Raw genomic sequence first — 22,126 nt, 5'->3', positions numbered from 1 at the left:
ATTATAAACAAGACAAAATTGCTGTGAATAGCTGTGCATAGAACGTAGAAGCCTTGTAACCAAGAAGACATGGTTACAAATCCAGCTCCATCACCTACAATTCTGTGACTTTGAACAAGTTACATTTCCTGCATTTCCTCATCTGTAACATGGGGAGAACAGTGCAGTAGATTGATACAATTATTCTGTGAATTAGGTGAGATGTTCCTGTAAGGAATTTATTATAGTATCTCATATATATTAAATGCTTGATATGTATTGAACAGTAATACTAATTATATTAGAATGGATTTTATTTTACCTCTTGAAATAGGGTAATTCTTAATTCCAGGGTTTTGGTCAAGATGCAGTGAGATAACAAACACAAAGCACACAGCCCATTGCCTGGCATATAGTAAGAGATCAACAAATGTTACTTGTGTTCTTTATCCATTTCTCCTTGGGCAGTCCCCATAGATTCATCTTGTTTTGAAGAACAAAACACAAAAGTAGACCATCTCCAAGGTACATCTTTAAAAAATGGCTTCAACCAGCCTCTATTTATCAGGACTGAGATGTTGAACTCACAGACCTTGGAAGATTCAGTTGTTTCCCCTCTAGGGTGCAGGTTGCAATTCCAGTGTATTTTAATTAAAAACCTCACAAACCAACCTGCAGGATCTGAATAAAAAGCATTTCTGTCTAGGCACAATGGAATTTTTTGTTGTTGGAGGTGATGGTTTTGTTATATATTTATATTTTTTTTCTGGTTACTTTAAGGTATCTTTTTACCTCCCAGGAAATGGAAGTTAAAGGCATTTGATAAATGGAATAAGATGTTTCATACTTATGCCTTTTACGAAAGTGTTAACCTATGTGATTTTTATGGTGCTTCTCTGTCTGCTCGGGCACATTGACAACAGCCCTCCAGCGCGTGAGCACCAAGGCTCTGTAGCTGCCCCAGCAGGGGGTGGGGGCTCCAGAGAGGGGAAGCACTCTCACCTCTGAACACAGGGCTGCCTGCAGTGCACTGGAAGCCCTAGGAGGTATCTATTCAGTCCTCTGTGAATTTGGTTCCTTAGGTGTGTAGACTGGCTTTCATTTTTTTCCACTGGGCAATAGTTCTATATTCTTTTTTTCTTTTTTCCTCTGTTTAGGGTTGCACCCACAGCATATGGAAGTTCCCAGGCTAGGGATCAAATCAGAGCTACAGCTGCCGGCCTACACCACAGCCACAGCAGCTCGGGATCCCAGCCTGCAATCTACACTGCAGCTCACGGCAACACTGAATCCTTAATCCACTTAGTGAGGCCAGGGATCGAACCTGAATCCTCATGGATATGAAGCAGGTTTGTTACAGCTGAACCATAACAGAAACTCCCTATATTCTTTATTATCATATGCGATTATTATGAAATTGTCCAACCAACCATAGCAAGTAAAGTGGTCCTATTAACCTGATATCTCTCCCTCTCCCTCTGCTCAGGGATATTGCTGTTAATGGTTTGCTCTTCATTTTCCTAGACCTTTTGGACGTGGAAAAAATGGTTTTAAAAGACATAAATAGGTTTATATCATATGTGGTGCCCTGTAGTCTCCTTTTACTCATACATTAAGGATGTCTTTCTAGATCAAGATATCTCTACTTGCTCCCCCTCCACTGGGGGCTAAGCCATCATTTATATAATAGGAGCCCTGATTTGGGGACATTTATCTTGCTTGCTACATTTGGATATTATAAGCAAGACAATATGCTGTAAACAGCTGTGCACACAAATGTTTGCCTTAGTGTTCACTTTGGACAGATTTGCAGAATGCTTTACCATCTACAGAGTGCTTCCCATCCATTCGTTTCTGTAATCCTGGAAGAGGGAGGCAGTGGCATTTACAGGGCTGGCTCTGGAGTCAGACAGGCCTGGATTAGAACTTAGATCATCTACACTTACACAGTGTGTGCCCACAGCCAGAGCCTGGCTCCTCATCTGCACCTCTATAATAATAGAAGTATTTCCCTTATTTCATAGGGGCTTGCAAAATTCCTTCAGGCAATAAATACATAACATGTAGTAAGAGCTCAGAAGATATTAGTGCTTCGTATTGGAAATAGTTACAGAGAATCATTAGATTCTCAAGATAATTCTGATATTGTGGGATGCCATGATGCCTGTTCAGAGATGAAGAAACTGAGGCTTGGAGAGGTAAGATTGGTTGACACAAGGAAGGAGCATAGTTAGTGGTACCTCCATAATCTCCTTGCAAGGGGGCTCTGTATTTTCATAATTCTGCAAATTGTTGCCAGAGAGGTTTCAGAGGACCTAATGCATCTCCCACCTCCCAGCACCCCACTACACGTTGTATCATGGAGGGAGCATGAAATTGGACAGAACGGAACTTAGAGTCTGGCTTGGCCACCACGGAGTGGATAGTTCCTGGGCAAGTGACTAAGCCTCTCTTATCCTCACATTTCACATCTGGAGCTTCAGTGGGGTTTTAAAAAATTAAATGAGACTATAGATGTCAAGTCTGTACACACAGCCTCTAGCTTCGGGTATGAACTCAAGATTGTTAGGTATCAGCCGTGTGAGAATGAAAACCCTTATCCTCTCTTCCTTTATTACCTTCCTCTACCACCAGCTCAAACTCTGCCCTTCTAGAGAAAACTAACCCACAGCGCAAAGACACTTGTGGCCACATGAAGGCCTTGCCCAAGTCCTACCCCGGAAGTGGGGGGTCGCTCAGTGAGTAGGAGAGATGATGGGGTGCAGCAAAGCCCCAGCCTGACCTCACTGCCCCGGACTTCCACTTCTCTGAGTCCTCAGCTGCCCCTGACACTTGCAACACACAAGGAACTGTCGTGCAGTAAAGCCAGTCTTGCAGGATGGAAACTTTATTAAAACCTCGAACTCATGAGAAAATCCCGTCACCACAAGGGGCCCCAAAACGAGAGAGGACGTCTCTGTTTTAGATGACGGCTGTAACTGTTTGAAGTTAGGATATTTTCTTTTTTCTTTTTTTGTCTTCTTAAGGCCTCACTCTTGGCATATGGAGGTTCCCAGGCTAGGGGTTGAATCGGAGCTGCAGCTGCCCGCCTACACCACAGCCACAGCAACGCCAGATCCTTAATCCACTGAGCCAGGCTAGGGATCAAATCCGCAACCTCATGAATACTGGTCAGGTTCATTACTGCTGAGCCATGAGGGGAACTCCCAGGATATTCTCTTTCTAGGTGAGTGTCTGTGGTGACTTCAAGACCAGAAACAGGCTGAAAAGACGTCTTATGTAGGAACACAGAACAATGAAAAAATATAGTGACCATAGATGTTATGGTCAGAATGTGCATTATTTCTCTTTCGTTAAACAAGCAAAGAAGGTTTGTTTAACTCTGTACCTGGTGATCTTCATCTTAATACTGCAAAGAGGATCTGGGATTGTCCTCGGCATGAACACAAGGACCAAGGCTGTTCTCCCGCTTGAGTGGACAGAGCAGGTAGCTGGGCCTTACTCAGCAGAACTGATTTCTCACTCTAGGTCTAATGACAGGACTTGTCATTAGTCATGTGACCTTGTACTACTACCTCCCCCCCCCAAAAGAAGTTTCTCTTTCTGCAAAATTAGAGGCTGCGTTAGAACTCTTTTTAAAACCTTAGACATTTGCATTACACAATCACATTTTTTATTATTTAGCAGTAGCCCATGCACTTTTAATATTTCTAATTAAATTGGCTCAGCTATATATGTTTAAACATCAAATTTTTAGGGTAGAAATCCCTGAAAAGATTTTAGATAAAACTTAGTCATCTATTTTCCTCCTTGTTAAAAAACCTACTGAGAAAATATTGAAGAGAGGTTTTTTTTTTGCTTCATAAAGAAAAGTAGCTATCGTGTAGGAAAGTAATGAATGACTTAGCAGACCCAAGAAGAGTGAGTCATAAGCCAGCAGTGGCGAAAGCTGAAAACTCATCCAATCTAAGGCAAAGATGGAAAGTTTCAGGAAATGGTAGTACAGAGAGCCCCAGAGGTGGAATGAAGGAGAGGGGCTCGGATAAGGAGGGGCATTTGCAAGTCTGTGTAAGCAGCAGCCTGGTTCCATGTAGCTGGGTCCCTGGAGGTTCATTCTGGAAAGAAGATAAAACATAGGGCATGCGATCTAGGAGACACTAGACAAAATCAAAGGCAGTGATGCCATACTCAGAACAAGGTTGCCAGCAAAGTGGGCATCCTGGCAGCTGAAGGCTCCAGCACTTTCCTCTCACACAGCTCCTGGAACGCTGGCAGCCAGGCCTTCACCCTTCAGACAAGCGATCAGAGAATTCTGAGCAGCCCAGACCAGTCCAGCAGAAAGACTTGTAAACACTATGTGAGCCTCTCCAGGTAACCGTCTCACCCAGATCACCCTACAGTGAAACTCCCAGGCCGCAAGTCCTACTCACATGCCCAGCATTGGCAACCAGCCTTCCCGTCACCCACCCTGAAATGTGACCGTACCATCACCAGCTACAGGGGACTAAGGAAGAGCTCTGCCAGGAAAGAGAGAGTGCAGAACAGGCGAGCAGAAGACAGGTAACTTGGAGGACACAGAGACTCTGTGAGGCAAAGCAAACTTTTAGAACCAGGCAGAGGGAATTGGGGAAAGTAAAAGAGATGATTGTGCATCAGAAGAAAGATGGTATAAAAATAATCATTCATCGTTTACAAACATTTGCTACACTAAATATTGATCAAACCCAGATTTTCTGTAGCTGGATGGGGAGAAAGAGGACTGGGAAGGATGCCGGTGCCAAAAGGGGCCGAGGGGAGAGCAAGAGTGAAATCCTTGTCTTTTACGGTGTTCACAGGTCATATTGGAAAGAGGAAAACATTTGTTTCAAAAGAAGTAGTGCAAGCATATCGTAGGCAACATCGTCCTAATACCAGAATAACAACTACCTCAGCTCAAAGACGTAAAGATGTTCCTCTGGTGAGGAGAAAGTCAAGGGTGCCTGTTTCATTGCTTTGTTTTTTTTTTTTTTTTTTTTAATGAACTTTGAAGAATATTTTTCAACTCTATATGCATTTGTAATTATGATAAAAGGAAAAGCATTCATATCACTGCCATTAAGTAGTCAGTATCACTTGTATAGAGTCCTCAAGGGGTTAAAAATATCATCTGATGCAATTAGATAGTGAGCATGTGCTAAAGTTTTATTTGATAAATTAGGGAACAAGCTGAACAATGAAAACTGATTCAAAAGTATTTAGGATTCTTGATTTTTTTGTGAGAGAAGAGATGCTTCTATAAAGTTGTCCTTAGGTATAAGACAGAATTCTAGAGATCAATGGAACCTTTAACAAACCAGCAAAAAACAAAATGCATCACATTCTGTCCTTTTCTGTCAGTTACCCTTCAACTTTATAGGGCTATACTGTCTCTGGTTTCTAATCACTTGCGGGTTGTTAATCAAACAAAGTTACATTTCTTGAGAAAGTTAGAGAATCTCTCTCCCCTCCCGCAGCACAGGCTGATCAGAAGTGCTCTATTTAAAAACCATGCATCCTCATTTTGCTTGATTTCCAAGTTGTGGATCTTTTTTCTAAACACTTGCATTAAATATAACTTGAAAAATAAACACAATAAAAATAGAACAATGTTAGTAAGTTCTAACTAGATGCTGTCGTTTACTGTCTGCTGTAACCCGAGGACTTCCCTTTTTGTTAAAAGAGGAGTCTTGCTTGAACCAGAGAGGCGCTAAAGACGTATTAGTACCAAAGAGATTTTTCTACTTGGTGTCATCACAAGGGTTAAAAGAAAACTGGAAAAAAAAAAAAAAGGAATGCTTTCCACGGTAATTTGATTCAAAGCTAGGAAATGCCATGTCTATGTATTATTACTTAAAATCATCTCATATCTGGTATGCTGTATTACAGTTCCGGAAGTACTGTGGGAAAGCAGTGGTTTGGAATCTCATCCTACAAAGTCCTTCGGCTGGCATCGAGCCTAGTGTGAGCCAAGAAGATAGGGGTTGCCCCCCACCCCCACCCCTTCCAGCGCTTTTACTATGTCATGTAGTGAGCTTATGCCTGCCATTCCATTAGAGAAAGGACTCTAAGTTCCTTCCAGGTCTCACAGCCTATGATTATTAAAAGGAGAAAAAAATCACTATTGATTTGCATTGTGTTTAGGTTGGATGGATTAATTTCTTTGCCAGGGCTCTAATGGGAAGACTGACTTTGTCATTTCAATTACAAACCACCATTTAGTTCGAGCCCAGAAGACATTTTCTAGAGGTTCCCTCCACTTGCCTGGCCCTGGAGCAATTAACGGCGGGTGATTTGTGGCTGCATTTTTATGGCTTAGCACAGGTTTATCATCTTGAAAGTTTCCATTTGCATATATGCTATACTTTCTTTGGGTGACATTTCGATATCATCCCCGAGTTTAGATTATGCATTGCCTCGTATTGCACTTCCTGCTGCGTGATGGGAATCTGCAAGCCTGGCCGAATGCTGCTGCAGACCCAGCAGAACATGAGTTGCAACCCCCACTTATTGAAGGCTTACTATGTGCCAACCCTTGGTAACAAAGGCTTTCCCTGCAGTACTTGGTTTATTCCTCAAACCAGTACTTTGAGGTTTCTGTTGTTTGCCACATTTTATCCATAAAGAAGCTGAAACTCAGAGAGGAAAGGTCATTTGCCCAAGGTCACCCGGCTCAAATGAGCAGAATTGAGATTCAAGCTCAAGTCTGTCTGATCCCCCAACACTCTGCTTCACAACCGCTCATATTGGGAGCTTTCAGAATGAAAAGGATTGAATTTGACAGTTTTTCACTTTTAAATACCAAACTTCCTGAGCAGTCTAATTGCTACTCTTTGGACTAAGAAGAAATGGCTATTTAAAAGATTCAGGGGATGGGAGGTCAAGAGAAAAGGGTTTTATTATCTCTATCGGTAAAGGAAGAGTTGTAATCCTGGAAAAAATAAAACATCAAATGGAAACTATCATAAATTTGCCGTGAGCTTAGGCTGATGAAGTTGCAAAGGAATGCAGGAAAGATAAGGGAGTAATGAAAAACAGCACTGGGGATTTTCTAGAAGGGAAAGAAAAGATCAGAAGTCACTAAAGGCAGTCAGAAGCTGGCTCAAGGGAAGGCACTTGATGGCTGGAAAGAGGTTCCAAAGTAACAACCTGAGAAAGGGTTCATGTTCCAGGCGTCCCGGGTGAATTTGGGTGAGGAGGAGGCTCTGGAGCCAGACTACCAGGTTTGAGTCCTTTTCCCCTGACTTTATGGTTGGGTGACCCTGAACAAATTACTTAACCTCTCTGGGCTTCAGTTTCCCCATCTGAACAATGGAGATCATAATATCGTCCTCTGTCGTCATGAGAGGAACGAAGGCATTTCGCAAAGTGCCAGGCATGTAGTAAGCACCCACAAAGTGTTAGCTATTGTTATTACCGTAGCCTTGCACTCTCAAACTGCAAGAAATAGGAGACCGTACGTCAGTAAAAAGGCTTAAAGAAACAAAGGGGAAGGAAGTCAGGAGAGAGAGTCACCTGCAGCCAAGAGGTAAAGGGAGATGTTCTCTTGCCTGCCCTGAGCATCAGGAGGAACATGCCGGATGAGGGGAAAGGCTGGATGGTGAGGGGCCTCAAGCCTAGGAGAAGGCTGAGGTCTGGCTGGATTTAATGGAGCATGAGAACTTGTTTCCGTAAAACAGGTATGCTGATGGATGCTCTGGTGGCAGAGGTTCTTCTGGTAAGCTCCACAGGGCTGAGGAAGTGGGGGTTAGCCAACATTCAGAGGGAGTGGGTCTGGGGCACAGAGAAAAATCAAGCTCAAGTTATTCATCTAGGGGCACCCATAGTCATTGAAAGCACATCGAGAGGGGAGGGTTTTTTTAATAAGCACATCTTCTTTCGTTTTCATGCTCTGTCTCCCATAACTACAAATCCGTTTTCCTTTCCTTCATTTCATTGAGACAAATCACAGTTGAGTCGAATGCAGCAAAGTTTAAGAGGTGCTTAGGGGTGAGTGAGTGGTCATCTGCTTTTTCTGCCACCATTTATTGAGCACTTTCTTTCTCTCAGGCTCTGGCTACATCCCAGAGACAGAGGATGTTCCCAGATCCAAGCTTCCGTCTCCAGAGCTTCACAGTGGGTTGTGTCATGATTCTCAGCCATCAGAATAACCCACATAAAATTCAGAAATCACTGATGCCCAAGTTCTGCCTCAGGCCTACGGAATCTCCTGCTGTGGGATTAGGCAAGAGTTGTTGTTTTTTGTTTTTTGTTTTTTTTCTTTCCAGAATTGCATGGTCACTTTTATGTTCACATGAACCTTGAAAAACTGGTGAGAGACCCTTCCACAGTTTATAGGTCAGGATGTTGTGGCTCAGAGATGTTAAGAGGATAAGTGAGGTCACACAGCTGCCCAGGGAAGAGTTGGAACTCAGACCCAGAGGTTCTGATTTACAATCCCAAGGCCATTCTGGGTGGCCCTGACCACACTCCCAGGTACGCATGAACAAAACTCTGGGCCTTAAGTCGATGTCGATAAAAGGAACTGAAGGTGTAGGGGAACATGCATAAAACCCTTGCCTACCACAGCAAATGCCCCCAAAACATTAGCAAGTCCTGCTCAAGATTTAGGGACTTGCATTTAAAGTAGGCAGGACCCTACAAATGTTACAACCTGGGTCACCATGGCTTTCCTCCAAGGTGGATACTTCAGGCTCTATGCACGAAGCTCTCCCATCTTTGTAGTTTTCATCACATAACCCAGTCCCAGGCTGTAGAAGTACTTCCTCCCCTATTTGTCCCTTCTGCGTAGGGGTGATTGTGGCTGCCTGCTGTCCCTAATCCTTAAAGTTACTTTGTTTGGTGTCTCTGCTTTTATATCACTTGTATTACCAGTTTCTTGGATTAAATGCTCTCCTTATTTCAGGTTAGACCTTGACTGTTACACCGATGAAGAAACAGAGGTTCAGAGAAGTTAGGCAATTCAGCCAATATACCACAATAATTATTGAACCATAAGTTTTGGATTCTAGAGCCTAAGTTCTCAATCACTGACATATACTTAAGGTGGCTAGTGAAATTCTCAGTGTCCAAAGCACTGAGATGATGGTGATGATGATGGAGACAGGCTGATGACGATGATGATGATGGAGACAGGCTGATGACGATGATGATGATGGAGACAGGCTGATGAGGATGATGGTGCTGATGAGAATGATGTGCTGACATTCTTGGTGGTTTTAGTGACCTTGGTGATCACCATGTTTGACCACTGTTGTGTGTCCTTTGGAGGAGGTGTGCAGATACAGTGTCCCCATTGGCACGCAAATGTCTCTGATTGTGTTACAGGCCTTCACCTACCACCACATCCAAGAAATCATGGTCCAGCTGCTTCGCACGGTGAACCGGACTGTCATCACAATGGGGCGGGATCACGTTCTGATTGTGAGTAAATCTTTTCTTTTTATTAAGCATTTCAAACTGTTTGAATGTTCCGGAACACTGGGTCATGTAACAAAGCATTGCTTTGTCTTGGAGTACAAGGGTCCGAGTTTTCCTAAGTAGATCGGGAGAATATGAGAGTTAACTCAAGTTGCTGAAACAAAATAAGACTTAGGGCTCATCTGCTGAGATGAATGATGGTACCTAATTGGTTGAGCTTCTCTAACCCTCACTGTCCTCTCCTCATCTCTAAACAGTGGACGGTTCTCTCACCAGAGAGAAGCCTTTTGTAAGTAAGCCATGTCCAACATGTCGCTCCTCTGCTCACACTCTCTCGTGGTTTTCCGTCTCTCTCTGAATAAAATCCAAACCAGTGCTAGAATCTGAAATGCCCTCTACCCCACGCTCATTCCTTTATGTGTTTCTCTCACACTTAAAACAAGATTCCATTTGCTGTTCCCTCCACTTGGCCCATCTCCGCTCAGGTCTGAGGGCTGTGCCCTCATGCTAATTAGATCTCGGCTTAGGTGTCACCTAATTGGAGAGGCTTTCTCGACCTCCCTACCCTGTCCCCAGTATCTGGCTCCTCTCCATCCTCTTTTAGTCTCTACACCTTTCTCCTTCATGTATCTTAGTACTTATCACCCTATGAGATGTGTGTGTGTGTGTCTGTGTGTGTGTGTGTATTCCTTTACTTCTGTGTTTATTGGCTGGCTCTCCTTGTAAGGATATAAGCTTCAAAATGAAAGGATTTTTGTCTGTTCTGGTCACTTGCATCTCCGGGCCCTACAGCCATGCCTGGCATATAGTAGGTACTTGATAAAGACTTGTTGAATGAATGAGCGAGGGAAAGAATGAAGTGTACCAGGCAGGGACTCAAAATGTCATGAGGATAAGTGCTGCTCAGCTCGGATTGATTGACACCATGTGGATTAGCCACACAGCTGCCAGAACTCCCAGTTTGCTGAGAGAAGCTGAAAAGCCCCAGACTTTTTGTGATGTCTAAGTGTTGACAGCTAATTTGAAAATATTGATAAACATTTTATGATCCCCAAACAGCTGGACTCAGCTTTCAGAAAGCCAGTTTGGGATCCCTGCTTTGCAGTGCTAGAGTATGAGCCAGGTTTGGGAATGTTGATTGTCAGTGCACTATCATCCTGCTTCATGGATACAGAACATAAGGGGCTGAGTGTTTATTCAGTCAGTAGCTGGGCATAGATTTGATCCCTAGAAGCAGCTGAGTGTAACTATCTTCTTTATACCCCTTTGGGCCTGCCTACCCACCTCAGTGCCTGGTTCCTTCCTGTATATTGTGTACATTTAAAAGAGTGGTGACGCCCTTTGAGGGCCCCAGCAGTGCCAGGTGCTTCTGTCCTCCTGGGGCAGAGAGCCATGTACGTAGTGCTCTGTCATTTGTCTTACTATCCTTCCACCATAGAAGAATCACCATTTACAAGCTTCCGTATCTGTGGTTCCCATAACACAGCCAAGATAAGCACTTTATGACCTCCCTAATCTTTATTCCTTCTCTCTGGAGCCAGACCCAAAGATGATCATCAATCTATGTGGCTCATTCCACATATAGCAGCAGGCTCTTAGCTCTCTGTCTCTCCTTTAGAGCAGTGATTCTTTAAAACAGTACCTGGATCACAGAAAGCGCCAAATAACTGGTGTCTATCATGATTTTCTTTTCTATCGGGTACAAGGTGTCTCTCTGTCCCTTTGCATTATCGACAGAGGCAGGTAAGCATAGTTTGGTCCTCTTTCACTACAGCCAGCTCTCTGAGGCTTTCATCTGATGCTCTGCCCTCATTGCTTGCCCTTCCGATGCACATGGCTCACTGCTGGCCTGCTTTGCCAGGACACGACCCTACTCTAGAATGTTCAGTGGCTCCCCACTGTCTACCAGATTAAGGCATAAAGGCACTAACCTGGCCATTCTCGGCTTCTGTAATGTGGCCAGAGCCAAACGTTTTAGGCTTTTCGTCTGCTTTCCTCCGACTAAATATCCAACCAAGATGGATGCCTGCGTATTGCCCAAACCTGCCGGGGGCTTTCCCACTTTCATCTGCTTTCTTTGTCTGGAATTCCTTTTGTGCCATCTTCATCTGTTGAAATCCTACTGAGTCTTCAAAGCTCAGCACAGATGCAGTCCCTCTAAAGCTGCTTGAGTCTCACCAACCCGGCTGGGACCTTCCTGCCTCTTCTAAATCACACAGCTCTCTCTTGCTTTTTTTTTTTTCTTTTTAACAGTTTCATTGAAGTATAATTTACATACTTTCATATTTTTTTAAATCTTTTTTGGCCTCCCAATGGCCTATGAAGTTCCCAGGCCAGGGATCAGATCCAAGCCACAGTTGTGACCTACACCACAGCTGCGGCAAAGCCGGATCCTTTAACCCACTGTGCCGGGCTGGGGATCAAACCTGTGTCCTGGTGCGACAGAGATGCTGCTGATCCTGTTGTGCTGCAGCAGGAACTCCTAATTTATGTACTTTTAAATTTAATCATTGTAAATATTCAGTTTGATGAGTTTTTGTAACACATACAGTTGTGCACCCATCACTGTAATTCAGTTTAGAACACTCTTTTTCATCCCCAAAAGTTCCCGTTGCAATCACTCTCCAGCCCACCCCAATCCTTCCACCCCCATCTCAACCCCAAACAACTGCTAATCTAATCTGTCTCTATAGACTTGCCTTTTCTGGAAATTTCATATAAGCGAAGTCATTTAATATGGATAATTTGTATCCGATTTCTTTCTGTACCATAATGTTTTTGAGGTCCACCCATATTTTAGGATATGTTAGTGCTTAATTCCTTTTAATTAATGAATGGTATTACATTGTATGACTATAACCCATTTTGTTTATTCATTTTCAGTTGATAGGTATTTGACTTGTTTCCAGTTTTTGGCAATTATGAATAATGCTACTATAAACATTTCCACACAAATTTTGTGGGAGCATACTTTAATTTCTCTTGGGTAGAAGTCTAGGAGTGGAATTGCTGAGGAATATGGGAAGTGTATGTCTAACTTTATAAGAAACTGCCAAACTGGTGTCCATAGTGTTTGTCCAGTTTAAATTCCTGTCAGAGACACAGAAGTGAGTTAGGCATGGGTCTATGCCCTCGAGGAAACCATAACCTCTAATCGGATGTCTCTTAAGTACCTCAAACTAACTGTATCCCAAAGCCAACTAGAATATGCAGTGTATGAGTGTTCTGGTTTGTATAAATCCTCACCAGCACTTGGTGTGGTCAGTCCTGTGGATTATAACAATTCTAGTGGATTCATAACAATTCAAGTGGTATCTCGTTGTGGTTTTAATTTGCATTTCCTTGATGACTAATGATATTGAGCATCTTTCCATGTGTTCTGTCTCTTTTTTGAGTCATTTTTTAAAATCCGTGAGTCATTTTTTTAAATAACATACATACATAGCCTCTCTCTCTCTTACACCAACAAGACTTTTGAGGCTTGGACCTATCTGTAAAGTAGGGTAACAGCAGACCTTCCTCCTAGAGTTGCTGTGAGAATTAAATGTAACAAGACATGAGAATTTGCATATGTGTATATAGTATAATATATTTATCTGATGTATAATATTCATTTCTTTATCTACTCGGCATTTTCTAAGAACCTCTTATGGACTCAGCACAGACTCAGAAATGAGTTAGGCATGGGTCTGCGTCCTTCATGAAAATCATGACCTCCAGTGGGATGTCTCTCAAGTACCTCAGATTCACTTTACCCCAAACTCAGCTCATCCCCAGCGCCCTGGGGCCTAGACCGCACTGCCTGCATTCATGTTCATGATCTCCCTTTATGGAACTGACCTCCTAGAAACTGAGGAGCTGCCCTTGACCCCACTCTCTCACTCACCTGCTGCTACTTCTAACCACCCACTAGGTTCTGCTGTTCTCAGGACATCCGGCCTCAGTCCCTCCCCACCTGGCTGCCCCTTTGCTGTCAGGGCCCCTCCACAAGCTTAGTTGTCAAGCTTGTTGTATGTACTTAGTCCATGGTAAGGTGATTTTCTGATTTTTGTACTCATGCCCTCCGCATTCCATGGATCCCACTGGGGCCAGAGACCACATTTTATTCATTCTTCTGTCTTTAACCCCCAGCAGGGTGCTTGACTTACTGTGGGTACTCAACAAATATTTGTTGAGCAAATGAATGAGTGAAATACCCCGTGCAAATGCTGTGCTCTGCCACACTTTCATATTTTTGTATATGCTTTTCCCTCACTTGAGGTTGTTTATCCTTCTTTAAGGAGCACTTTTTCTGAATCCTGGGAACCCAGATCTTAGGCAGTGTAGGAACACTGCAAGGAATCGCCTGTTCATACTTCCCTGTTCCTCTGGGCTGCTTCCAGGAGCCTTGCAGAGGTTCTCAGTTGCAAGCTGTGTTATTAGTCTCAAGGACTCTTGAGTTTGCTGTTGTAATTACAACAAGGAGAGTGCTGAGTGGGGAGTACTAGAGGTATGTAGCAAGCATGCATCACTAGGGGAAGGGATGAGCCTGCACGAGAAGGAAGAAATAAACAAATCTCTAAGATGCAGCCTCACTTTTATAAAACGGGCTTTTCCAGCAATTCTTAGAATAGAACCATCTCATCCAAATTAAAGCAAATGATGTTGGACGGTAATTACTCAGAGGTCGGTGTCCCTGTCTAGTTCTGAAGGCCCCAATTTAATTTCAAATTGAAATTTGACAAGGAGGAGAGATCCCCATTCAAACCATCACTTTTAATTTTCCAGATATGATTTTTATTGGTTAGTTTCCATTACTTGGGAATATTAAACAATCAATATTTATGGCAAACACCAGCCATGTCTAGTTCTTCTGGATTCCCAAGAAGCCCTCCATTGGGTGTGGGGCAGCTGGTTGCTCTCACGTTATTATGTGAGATTAATTAGCAGGTTTTTTTTTTTTGTTTTTTGTTTTTTCTTATTTGAAGGAGTAGAAACTTTGTGTTAGCTACTGCAATTACAGGAACCATAGGGCTAGCATGGATCAGTTCTTGTTCACAGCACATTGTAATTATCATTTGTTGGAAATAGCCATTCCAGATTTTTTCTATAGATCATCTGCCTGAACAATGGAGTGTTGATGGCAACTAATGAGCAAAAGAAAATTTTACAAAAGCAAAAGGCCCCTAAACCTTTTATATGACTGCTGCCCTCTCTTCCTCATTTTGCCAGAGTCTAATCTATCAGATATATGTATTCGTTTACTTAAGTTACCAAGGATTTTGACTTTGATGCTGAGAAAGGCAGCATGGTTTGGTGGAACAGGCTGTGGATAAGGGAGAGCAGGAGAAATTCGCCATACTCTAGACCTTGGTTTCTTCTGTGCAATGAACTGTATCATTTTTGAGATCTTTTTCATTTCTAAGTTTCCTAATTTGGCCAGTGCCCATTCTCTTTCTCTGTCTCCCAAGCTCCTGAGTTAGGGATAGAAAATAGATTTCCTTTTATATGCCAGACCTGGCAGTTTGGCAATGGCTGCTTGTTGTGCTGTGCTGAGAAAGATTCCAAGGCTACATCTTGGCTTGGTGGGAGGACCTGCTGAATTGATTAGTGATGTCTGTCATAAGTATAAGATTGGAGAACAGTGATGTATGCAAGATTCTTGCAAATATTATGTATTGACTGAAGTCTTTTATGTTTTTCTAGCCCAATCCAAAAGCTCTCTTATAACCAGCATTCCCTTCCACATATTCTTGGTTCCTTTAAGAAGACTGTGCTGTAAGAGTAGAAACGTAATGGAAAGAGCCAATAGTCTGAGTTTACATTTTACCAGGGAATGATTTCTATGTGCTGCAGTCACTTTGTCAAATGTAAGATGCACTGTGATTTTATGTGGCCATTAGAAGAACATGCCACCAGTTAAATTGTGACTCAATGGTTTATTACTGCATTGACTGTAATTTTCAGAGATGGCTAAAATAGAAAAGAAGAAGTTTGGCTGAAAAGCCCTATTGTGTGATGGAGCTTGTCTTTGAGTCCTCACAGGTAAATAGCGTCCCTTCCCACTGTTCAAGAGAAGAGACTGACTGAGCTTCAGAGGAGGGAAGCATCCTGGCCAAAGTCAGACAACTCGTAGCAAGGTGGAATGTGAACCCAGGGGCCTCTGACGTCAGAGCATGCGTACTTGGGGCACATAGGTCTCAAAGCGTGAAGAAGAATGTCCAGGCTTGCTTGTGCAAGGGAGGGGGCTGTCAGGGAACCCCACCCCCACCCCCACCCCAGCCAGTGAATCCTGCTGCTGACTGCTCTAGAGAAGGCTGCTCCCTGCCTCTGGCCTCCCGGTGCTGGGGATGGCCCATCTCACAGGGACACTCAACCAGGGAACCTAAGCACCACCAGAAGTTCTTGGAAGGGAAAGCATCTGGTAATTTTGTTGAAATGTGGATCTAGCTTTTTATTTCGGATAGTGAAAGGAAGCCTCTGGGTGATATATTTGGGCTCGTATTACCCAGTGTTCACAGAGGAGTCTATTGAATGATTAAATAAAGGTAAATGCAGTTGGCATGATGCCAGCTGCAGAGTTTAAGAGCAGTTTATTCAAAAAGGGGGAAAAAAGTGGGAATCACCCTATCCCCCATCACTTCACCTCATAATAGCACCGAAGACTCCGGAAAGCAGCTGAGTCATCACAGAACCCTGGTTTCAAAGCTCTGACTTCACTTTCCAAATGCCAAATGGCCCACCTATGTGGCCACGCTGAGCCCAGAGACTCGGAAGGCCTGTGCAGGGGCCACAGCAGGACAATGCCAACTCTATCCAACCTGCCCCCAAAGGGCAGCAGTACGGATGCTCTAGGACGGGAGAAGGAGGGGTTCCTGGCCAGAGGTGGTCAGTTGACTCTTGACCTTCACTCAGGGTGAAGTCCCTACTCAACAGTCTGTTGATAATTGGCTGATGATAAAGTTGTCATTTATTGAGCAAATATCCTGTCTTTCAGGCAGGTTAAGTACACATGTGTTCTACCTCACTTAATATGCATCAGGTACTCATATTTTACATATGAAATGACTGAGGCACAGAGTGGTTATGTAACTTGCCTATAATCACTCAGCTTGTTAATGGAAGAACTAGGATTTGAACCCAAGCTGTTCTGTCGCTATAGTTCCTGCTCTTAAATAGCATATTATTCACTCCTATACTATTAATACCTTAAATTGCCATTTAGGTGTCAAATATTTCAAAGGTAATAATGAATACCTGAACCCCAGCTGCTGCCCTGCCCAGATCATGGAATCCACAGGGCTGACCTGTGGGGTAACTTTGAGAAACCTATAAGACTATGTAGATTTTGGGCGGTTTTATGACGACGATGATATCTTTAGGGTCAGCCTCCTCAATTCTGGTAGTTGAACCATGAAAACACGTAAAGTGAAAAGAACTTGGATTGCTTGTTGTGTGGCAGAGATGGGAACACAATTGCATTTAATCTGTGAGGTGGACAAACACTATGATCCCCTCTTGAAGAGGAAACAGTGGTCAGAGGGCTGAGGCCCCTTGTCCAACATCACACACCTGGGAAGGAGAAAGCTGGAGTCCAAAGCTAAATCTACAGAGGGTGAAGCCGACGTCTTGAGCATTTCACTATGTATGTCTGGAAAATGTTCTCCTGAGATAAAATTAATTTGAGAAAATTCCTGAGAGAGAGTGTGTGTGTGTGTGTGAGTGTGTGTGAGTGTGTGTGTGTGTTTGTGTGTGTGTGTTAGAAGGAGATCTGAAATTCCAGTCCATAACGAAAAGATGGCATCATGAGCTTGGGATAGCTTGGTTGCTGCTTGATATGGCAATGCAGATGGTGCTTAGAGCCAGTGGGTGGGGAAGCTTTGCTTTAATAAGCATTTTGGTAATTGCATACCAAGGCATACTTGGCCTAAAATATATATGCAAAAAATGGGTTAGTATCTCACCAAGGAACCTGTAGCATATGGGAGCAGTTATCAAGGTAGATTTCATAGAACTGGGTCTAGTTCTTGAATGCATGAACAATTTGACAAGGTAGAGAGGAAGGATGAAGGGGTTTTAGAAGGGGCAGCATTTCTTGCCTTAGGTCCACCTCCTGGTTTGTGAAAGCTTCTCTCATTCCTTAAGATCATCTTTCTTCAGTGACCTCATTGTCCTTTGCCCATTTTTCAATTACAGCAATACTCTGTCATAGTGGCATTCTCTCTTTGCCTGTGTATGTTTCACAGAGGACTAAGACGCTTGAGGAAAGGGTCTGATCTCCATGGTTCCTGTCCGTCGGTCCACGGCATGGCATGTAGCAAGCACTCATCCAAGCTCTGGGGGTGACTGAGTGGGAAGAACAAAACTAATTGAAAGCACAAATTCATATCTAGCTTTAAAAGAACTCTGATTTTAAAAAATAAGATGAGAAAAGATTTACTTCATATTATGCTTTCCCTTAAGGATCTTTTTTTTTAAATATAAAATTCTCAGATACTTTACTAGCCCCATGTGGTAGCAGTCTTTTAGACAAATTAAAGTTTGAGAGCTGCAGCATAAAAACAGCCACCTTTATTCTCCAAACCTTCCTTTAGTTTCATGATGAGTCACAGAGATGGGAATTATGAAGTTCCTCCCTTGTTGGGGGCGCTTTTTAGGGCTGCACCTGCAGCATATGGAAGTTCCCAGGCTAGGGGATTGAATTGAAGCTGCAGCTGCCAGCCTACCCCGACGGCCTCAGCAACACCAAATCCACGCCACGTCTGCAACCCCCACCACAGCTCATGGCAACGCCAGATCCTTAACCCAATGAGCAAGGCCAAGGATTGAACCCACATCCTCATGAATACTAGTCAGGTTCGTAACTCTCTGAGACACAAGAGGAACTCCCAGTTCCTACATTTTTTAAAACAGGCAGTGGTTTCCCTCTGGTCCACTCAATGGAGCAGACCTTTGCCATGAGGAAAGAGAGCTCTTAGATAATCAACATGCTGCTGCCATGACAGTGTCCCACCTGGCTCAGTAACATACGCCTTGTGGTTCTGCAGGGGAGGTGAGCTCCTTGAGGAGTGGGGCCTCCACTGGCCACCCAGGAGCTGCTGTTGTCAGCACCCAGAGAGGGAGAGGCAGAGACCAAGTCTGGGAATCATACAGTGAGTACTAGGAAATGCATGACCAGTGTGTCATTATCCTAATGAAACTGCCTCCAGATATCTCAGTGCCTTTTGGCTTCTGTTCATGGTGCTGGGCAGATCTGACTTTGAACAAGCAATTTTAAGTGTGATCTTAAAGGTTAGGCTCCACTGTGCCTCCTGTCCTGTTTCTTGGCACTAGAAGAGAGTCCAGTCTTTTCTTGTCCTTGGAGAAGCTTGGGGAATTTTGGAGTGCCTTTCATTTAGGCATTGATGAGCACCCTCAGGCCCACCATTGCTTTCTAAGGGCCTTGGGAGTCGGGGCATAAGGTATGGAGTGTGGAAGGATTTCGCTGACTAGGAACTGGTCCTTTTTTTCTCAAGGAATGAGGTGACCTTTTTCCATAGCTAGGAAGTCTCTTCACATTCACAGTTCTGCTCCTCAGTTTCCTTATCTGTAAACGGGGCTAATAATGGTTATTGCCATGGTGAGGATTGAGTGAAAATGTGTGGGTAAAGCTCTCAGCACAGAGCCTAACACATGGCAGCCTCTCAGTGAATAAGAGCATGACTCTCCTCCTGCAGGGCTACCTTCTTCTCCCTGCTTTGACATGAGCGTCAGGAGTCAGAGTACAAACTATTTTATGACCCTGACTTGGGATGACGCCTGCATTTGTGAATTGTTATTAAGCTGTTGCTGCAGCTGGGCTGTGAATAAAGCCCTCCCAGCAGCCCTCAGATGAAATGGGCTGCCAGATGTCTGCCACAAAGGCTGGCATCCCAGACAGGAAGGAGGAATTGCATCGTGGGCTCCTGCCCTGGGCACAGGGTGCAGGGACCGGAGCTGCCCGTGGAAAACCCTGTTGGAACAACGGGGGATGAAACAGACTTCCCTGCAGGTCTCCTGTCCAGGTGGTCCCTGCCAGGGCCCTGGCCTTCTCAGGGACCTGAGGGAATCAGATCTATCAAAGGATCCTTCAAAATCAGAACCCATTTTTCTGGATTCTTGCTGCATCCATATAGTGATGCATTGGTGTCGCCATTTAATATGTATGATAATTTTTTGATAACATGAGGAAATTCCATGACTTACATGTAGAGAAAGGATTACAGCAATATAATGACAGCAATAAAAAAATCATCACGGGGCCCTGAAGGTCAGGAAGGGGCCACACAAGGGGCTCTGGATCTCCTAGAGGTCAGACCCAGGGACCCTGTTCTGAAGCTAAAATAATATTGGTATCTTTGGCTTAAAGGACACATGATTTGCATATTTCTGTAGTTTACTTTCCTTTTATAATCAGAAAAAACTCTCAAACACTATTTCTTTAAAAATAGGAATTAATGAGATAGTCAAACTTACTGAAGCATTTTCATGTATATTTTCACTTTTCTTCTAACCAGCCTGCGAAGCCAGAAAGGCAGATGGTTTCATTTTATAGACAGAGGTAGGGGGTGGAGGGGAATGTACTTGTTCGCAGCTGAGCAGAATATCAGGGGCTGAAGTCAGGACCCCCGCTCTCATTCTGGACTCTCCTCACTGGATTGCTTTTCGTCTTAGTGTTTCCATCTCTGTGTTTTCTCCAAGTTCATCCACATATATGAAGCACTCACAGCATCTCAGGCAATGGGATCAACCCTTGGATGGTCCCAGAGCTACAGATGACAATTCCTGTCCCCCAGGACTTTGCTCGCTGGTAGAGATGAGCCTGAGGCATTGACAAGAGAAATGTCAGGGTAATGATATAAGCAGCAGGCTGTACAAAGCACTATGAGTACTCAGAGGATAATGGAGTGACTAATTCCATGGCAGGGGCGGGGAATGATCCGAAAAAGTTGCAGAGAGGAGTTGACATTTAAATTGCAACTTGCTGTCTGGCATAGGAGTGACGAGCCCAAGCTCTCAAGTTTGGCAGACCTGGAAAGAACTCCAGCCTTCACCATCACATACTGGTGGCTTGGACAGAATACTGATCTCCTTCCAAGCCTCCATTATTCTTCTGGGAAAAGGAGTAATCATTAGCTACCTTATGGTGATTTTTTGAGGAATATATAAGATAACAGAAGTGAAATAGTTAATAATAGCCCACTTTAACTTTGAGAAAATAGAGCCCTGGGAGTTTCCATCGTGGCTCAGTGCAAACAAATCCAACTAGTAGCCATGAGGATGCGGGTTCAATCCCTGGCCTCGCTCAGGGGGTTAAGGATCCGGTGTTGCCATGAGATGTGGTGTAGGTTGCAGACGTGGCTCAGATCTGGCCTTGCTGTGGCTGTGGCATAGGCTGGCAGCTGTAGCTCCAATTAGACCCCTAGCCTGAGAACTTCCATATGCTGCAGGTGTGACACACCCCCCCCCAAAAAAAACCCGAGAGACATAGATCCTTTATTATCATGATTAGTAGTAATGTGGCTACTATTCATTTATTCCCCCCCCCCCAGATGAAAATCATTTCCTATGGTAGATAGGTAATGCAACAGTGTCCTGGGTAGAGGGAAGAGCATGTGCAATATCCTCTGACGTTTAGAAGTTGGCAAGGAGATGGGTATGGGGAACATGGAGTGGTGGGGAGTTAGGCTATATGTAGTAGTTTGGAGACAGATCGTAAGGAATCTTGTTGCTGTGGGAGGAATTGTATGCTCAGGATGGTGGTGGGGTATGATTAGAGAGCGGAAAGCTGGGAATGGCATGGCCAGATATGTGTCTGAGAGAGTTCCCCCGGGAGCTGTGGGGAGCCTGGATCTGAGGGAGCTGGAAAACCATAAGGGAGACTTTGCAGGCCAGCACAGTGCAGTGGTCCACATGAAGCAGACAATGGCCATAATGTTGAAGGCTGTCATTTCAATTAAATAAAGACTTCCTGGACTGAAGACTTTACAAGGGGAGGAAGGCAGTTCTTACTCTCATGACATGTCACATATTGTGGGGAAAGGGGGAGAAAACTAGAAAGAGCTATAACTCAATACAGATAATGGTCACAGGAGAATAACTAGGACAGCATGAAGAGGGTGAAAAGGAGGGGGGTGTGGCATCCAGGTGTGCCATCAGAAAAGGACCTCTGCTTATTGTCAGGATCCCTCCCTGCCCATCACTGGACCATAATAAGCTCCAGGAGGCAAGGGCTGTACGTGTAGTTTTCCTGCCTAACACAGAGAAGGGAATCTGTAACTGTTTATTGAAAAAAAGGTGATTATGGGCTGAGTTCATCTGAGAAGTTTCCTTGGAGCTGGGGGATGGATGGATGCGTAACAGTGGAGAAGAGGGAGGGGTCAGTTCCGGGAATCCCAGTGAGCTCAGCGGTCCGAGTTTGCAAAGCCTGATGCTTTGCCCAGCTTTGATTTTGCTCTCTTTGATCCCTAATTACAGACAGCATATTGTTTTTACCTCGAAACAAATCAACAGAAAACAAAGAGAATAACACATGCCTTCTCTCGTCCATCGCCCCCATGGGAGCTCTGCGTGTGGCATTAGGTTCAGTCGGGCTTGAACCTAAGAGCTATGCGGACCATTGGGTTTCGGCGATTAAAATGACTCAGCCCATTTGGCTCAGGAGGAAGAAGGCTTTTCTATCAGCATAACCAGAATATCACAACACCGCATGTGC

General features: G+C 44.0%; 1 protein-coding gene across 7 annotated transcripts in view; it reads left to right on the top strand.

Annotated features, from left to right (window-relative positions):
- DOCK2 (dedicator of cytokinesis 2) overlaps nt 1-22,126 on the top strand; it is a 425,062-nt gene that overhangs the window by 185,997 nt on the left and 216,939 nt on the right. For all 7 annotated transcript variants that reach the window (XM_085001779.1, XM_085001778.1, XM_085001782.1 and 4 more), the window contains one exon: nt 9,322-9,417. In XM_085001779.1, the coding sequence (XP_084857905.1) occupies nt 9,322-9,417 (96 nt within the window). The remainder of the gene's footprint in view (nt 1-9,321; nt 9,418-22,126) is intronic.

The sequence above is a fragment of the Sus scrofa genome, chromosome 16 (assembly GCF_054392235.1).
Source record: "Sus scrofa isolate SSC_HxYL_T2T_F1_AM1 chromosome 16, Sscrofa_HxYL_maternal_Yorkshire_Landrace_v2.0, whole genome shotgun sequence".
NCBI classification, from domain to species: domain Eukaryota; kingdom Metazoa; phylum Chordata; class Mammalia; order Artiodactyla; family Suidae; genus Sus; species Sus scrofa.
Note: the sequence above shows the minus strand (reverse complement) of the source record. Positions and strands in the feature narration are given on the sequence as shown.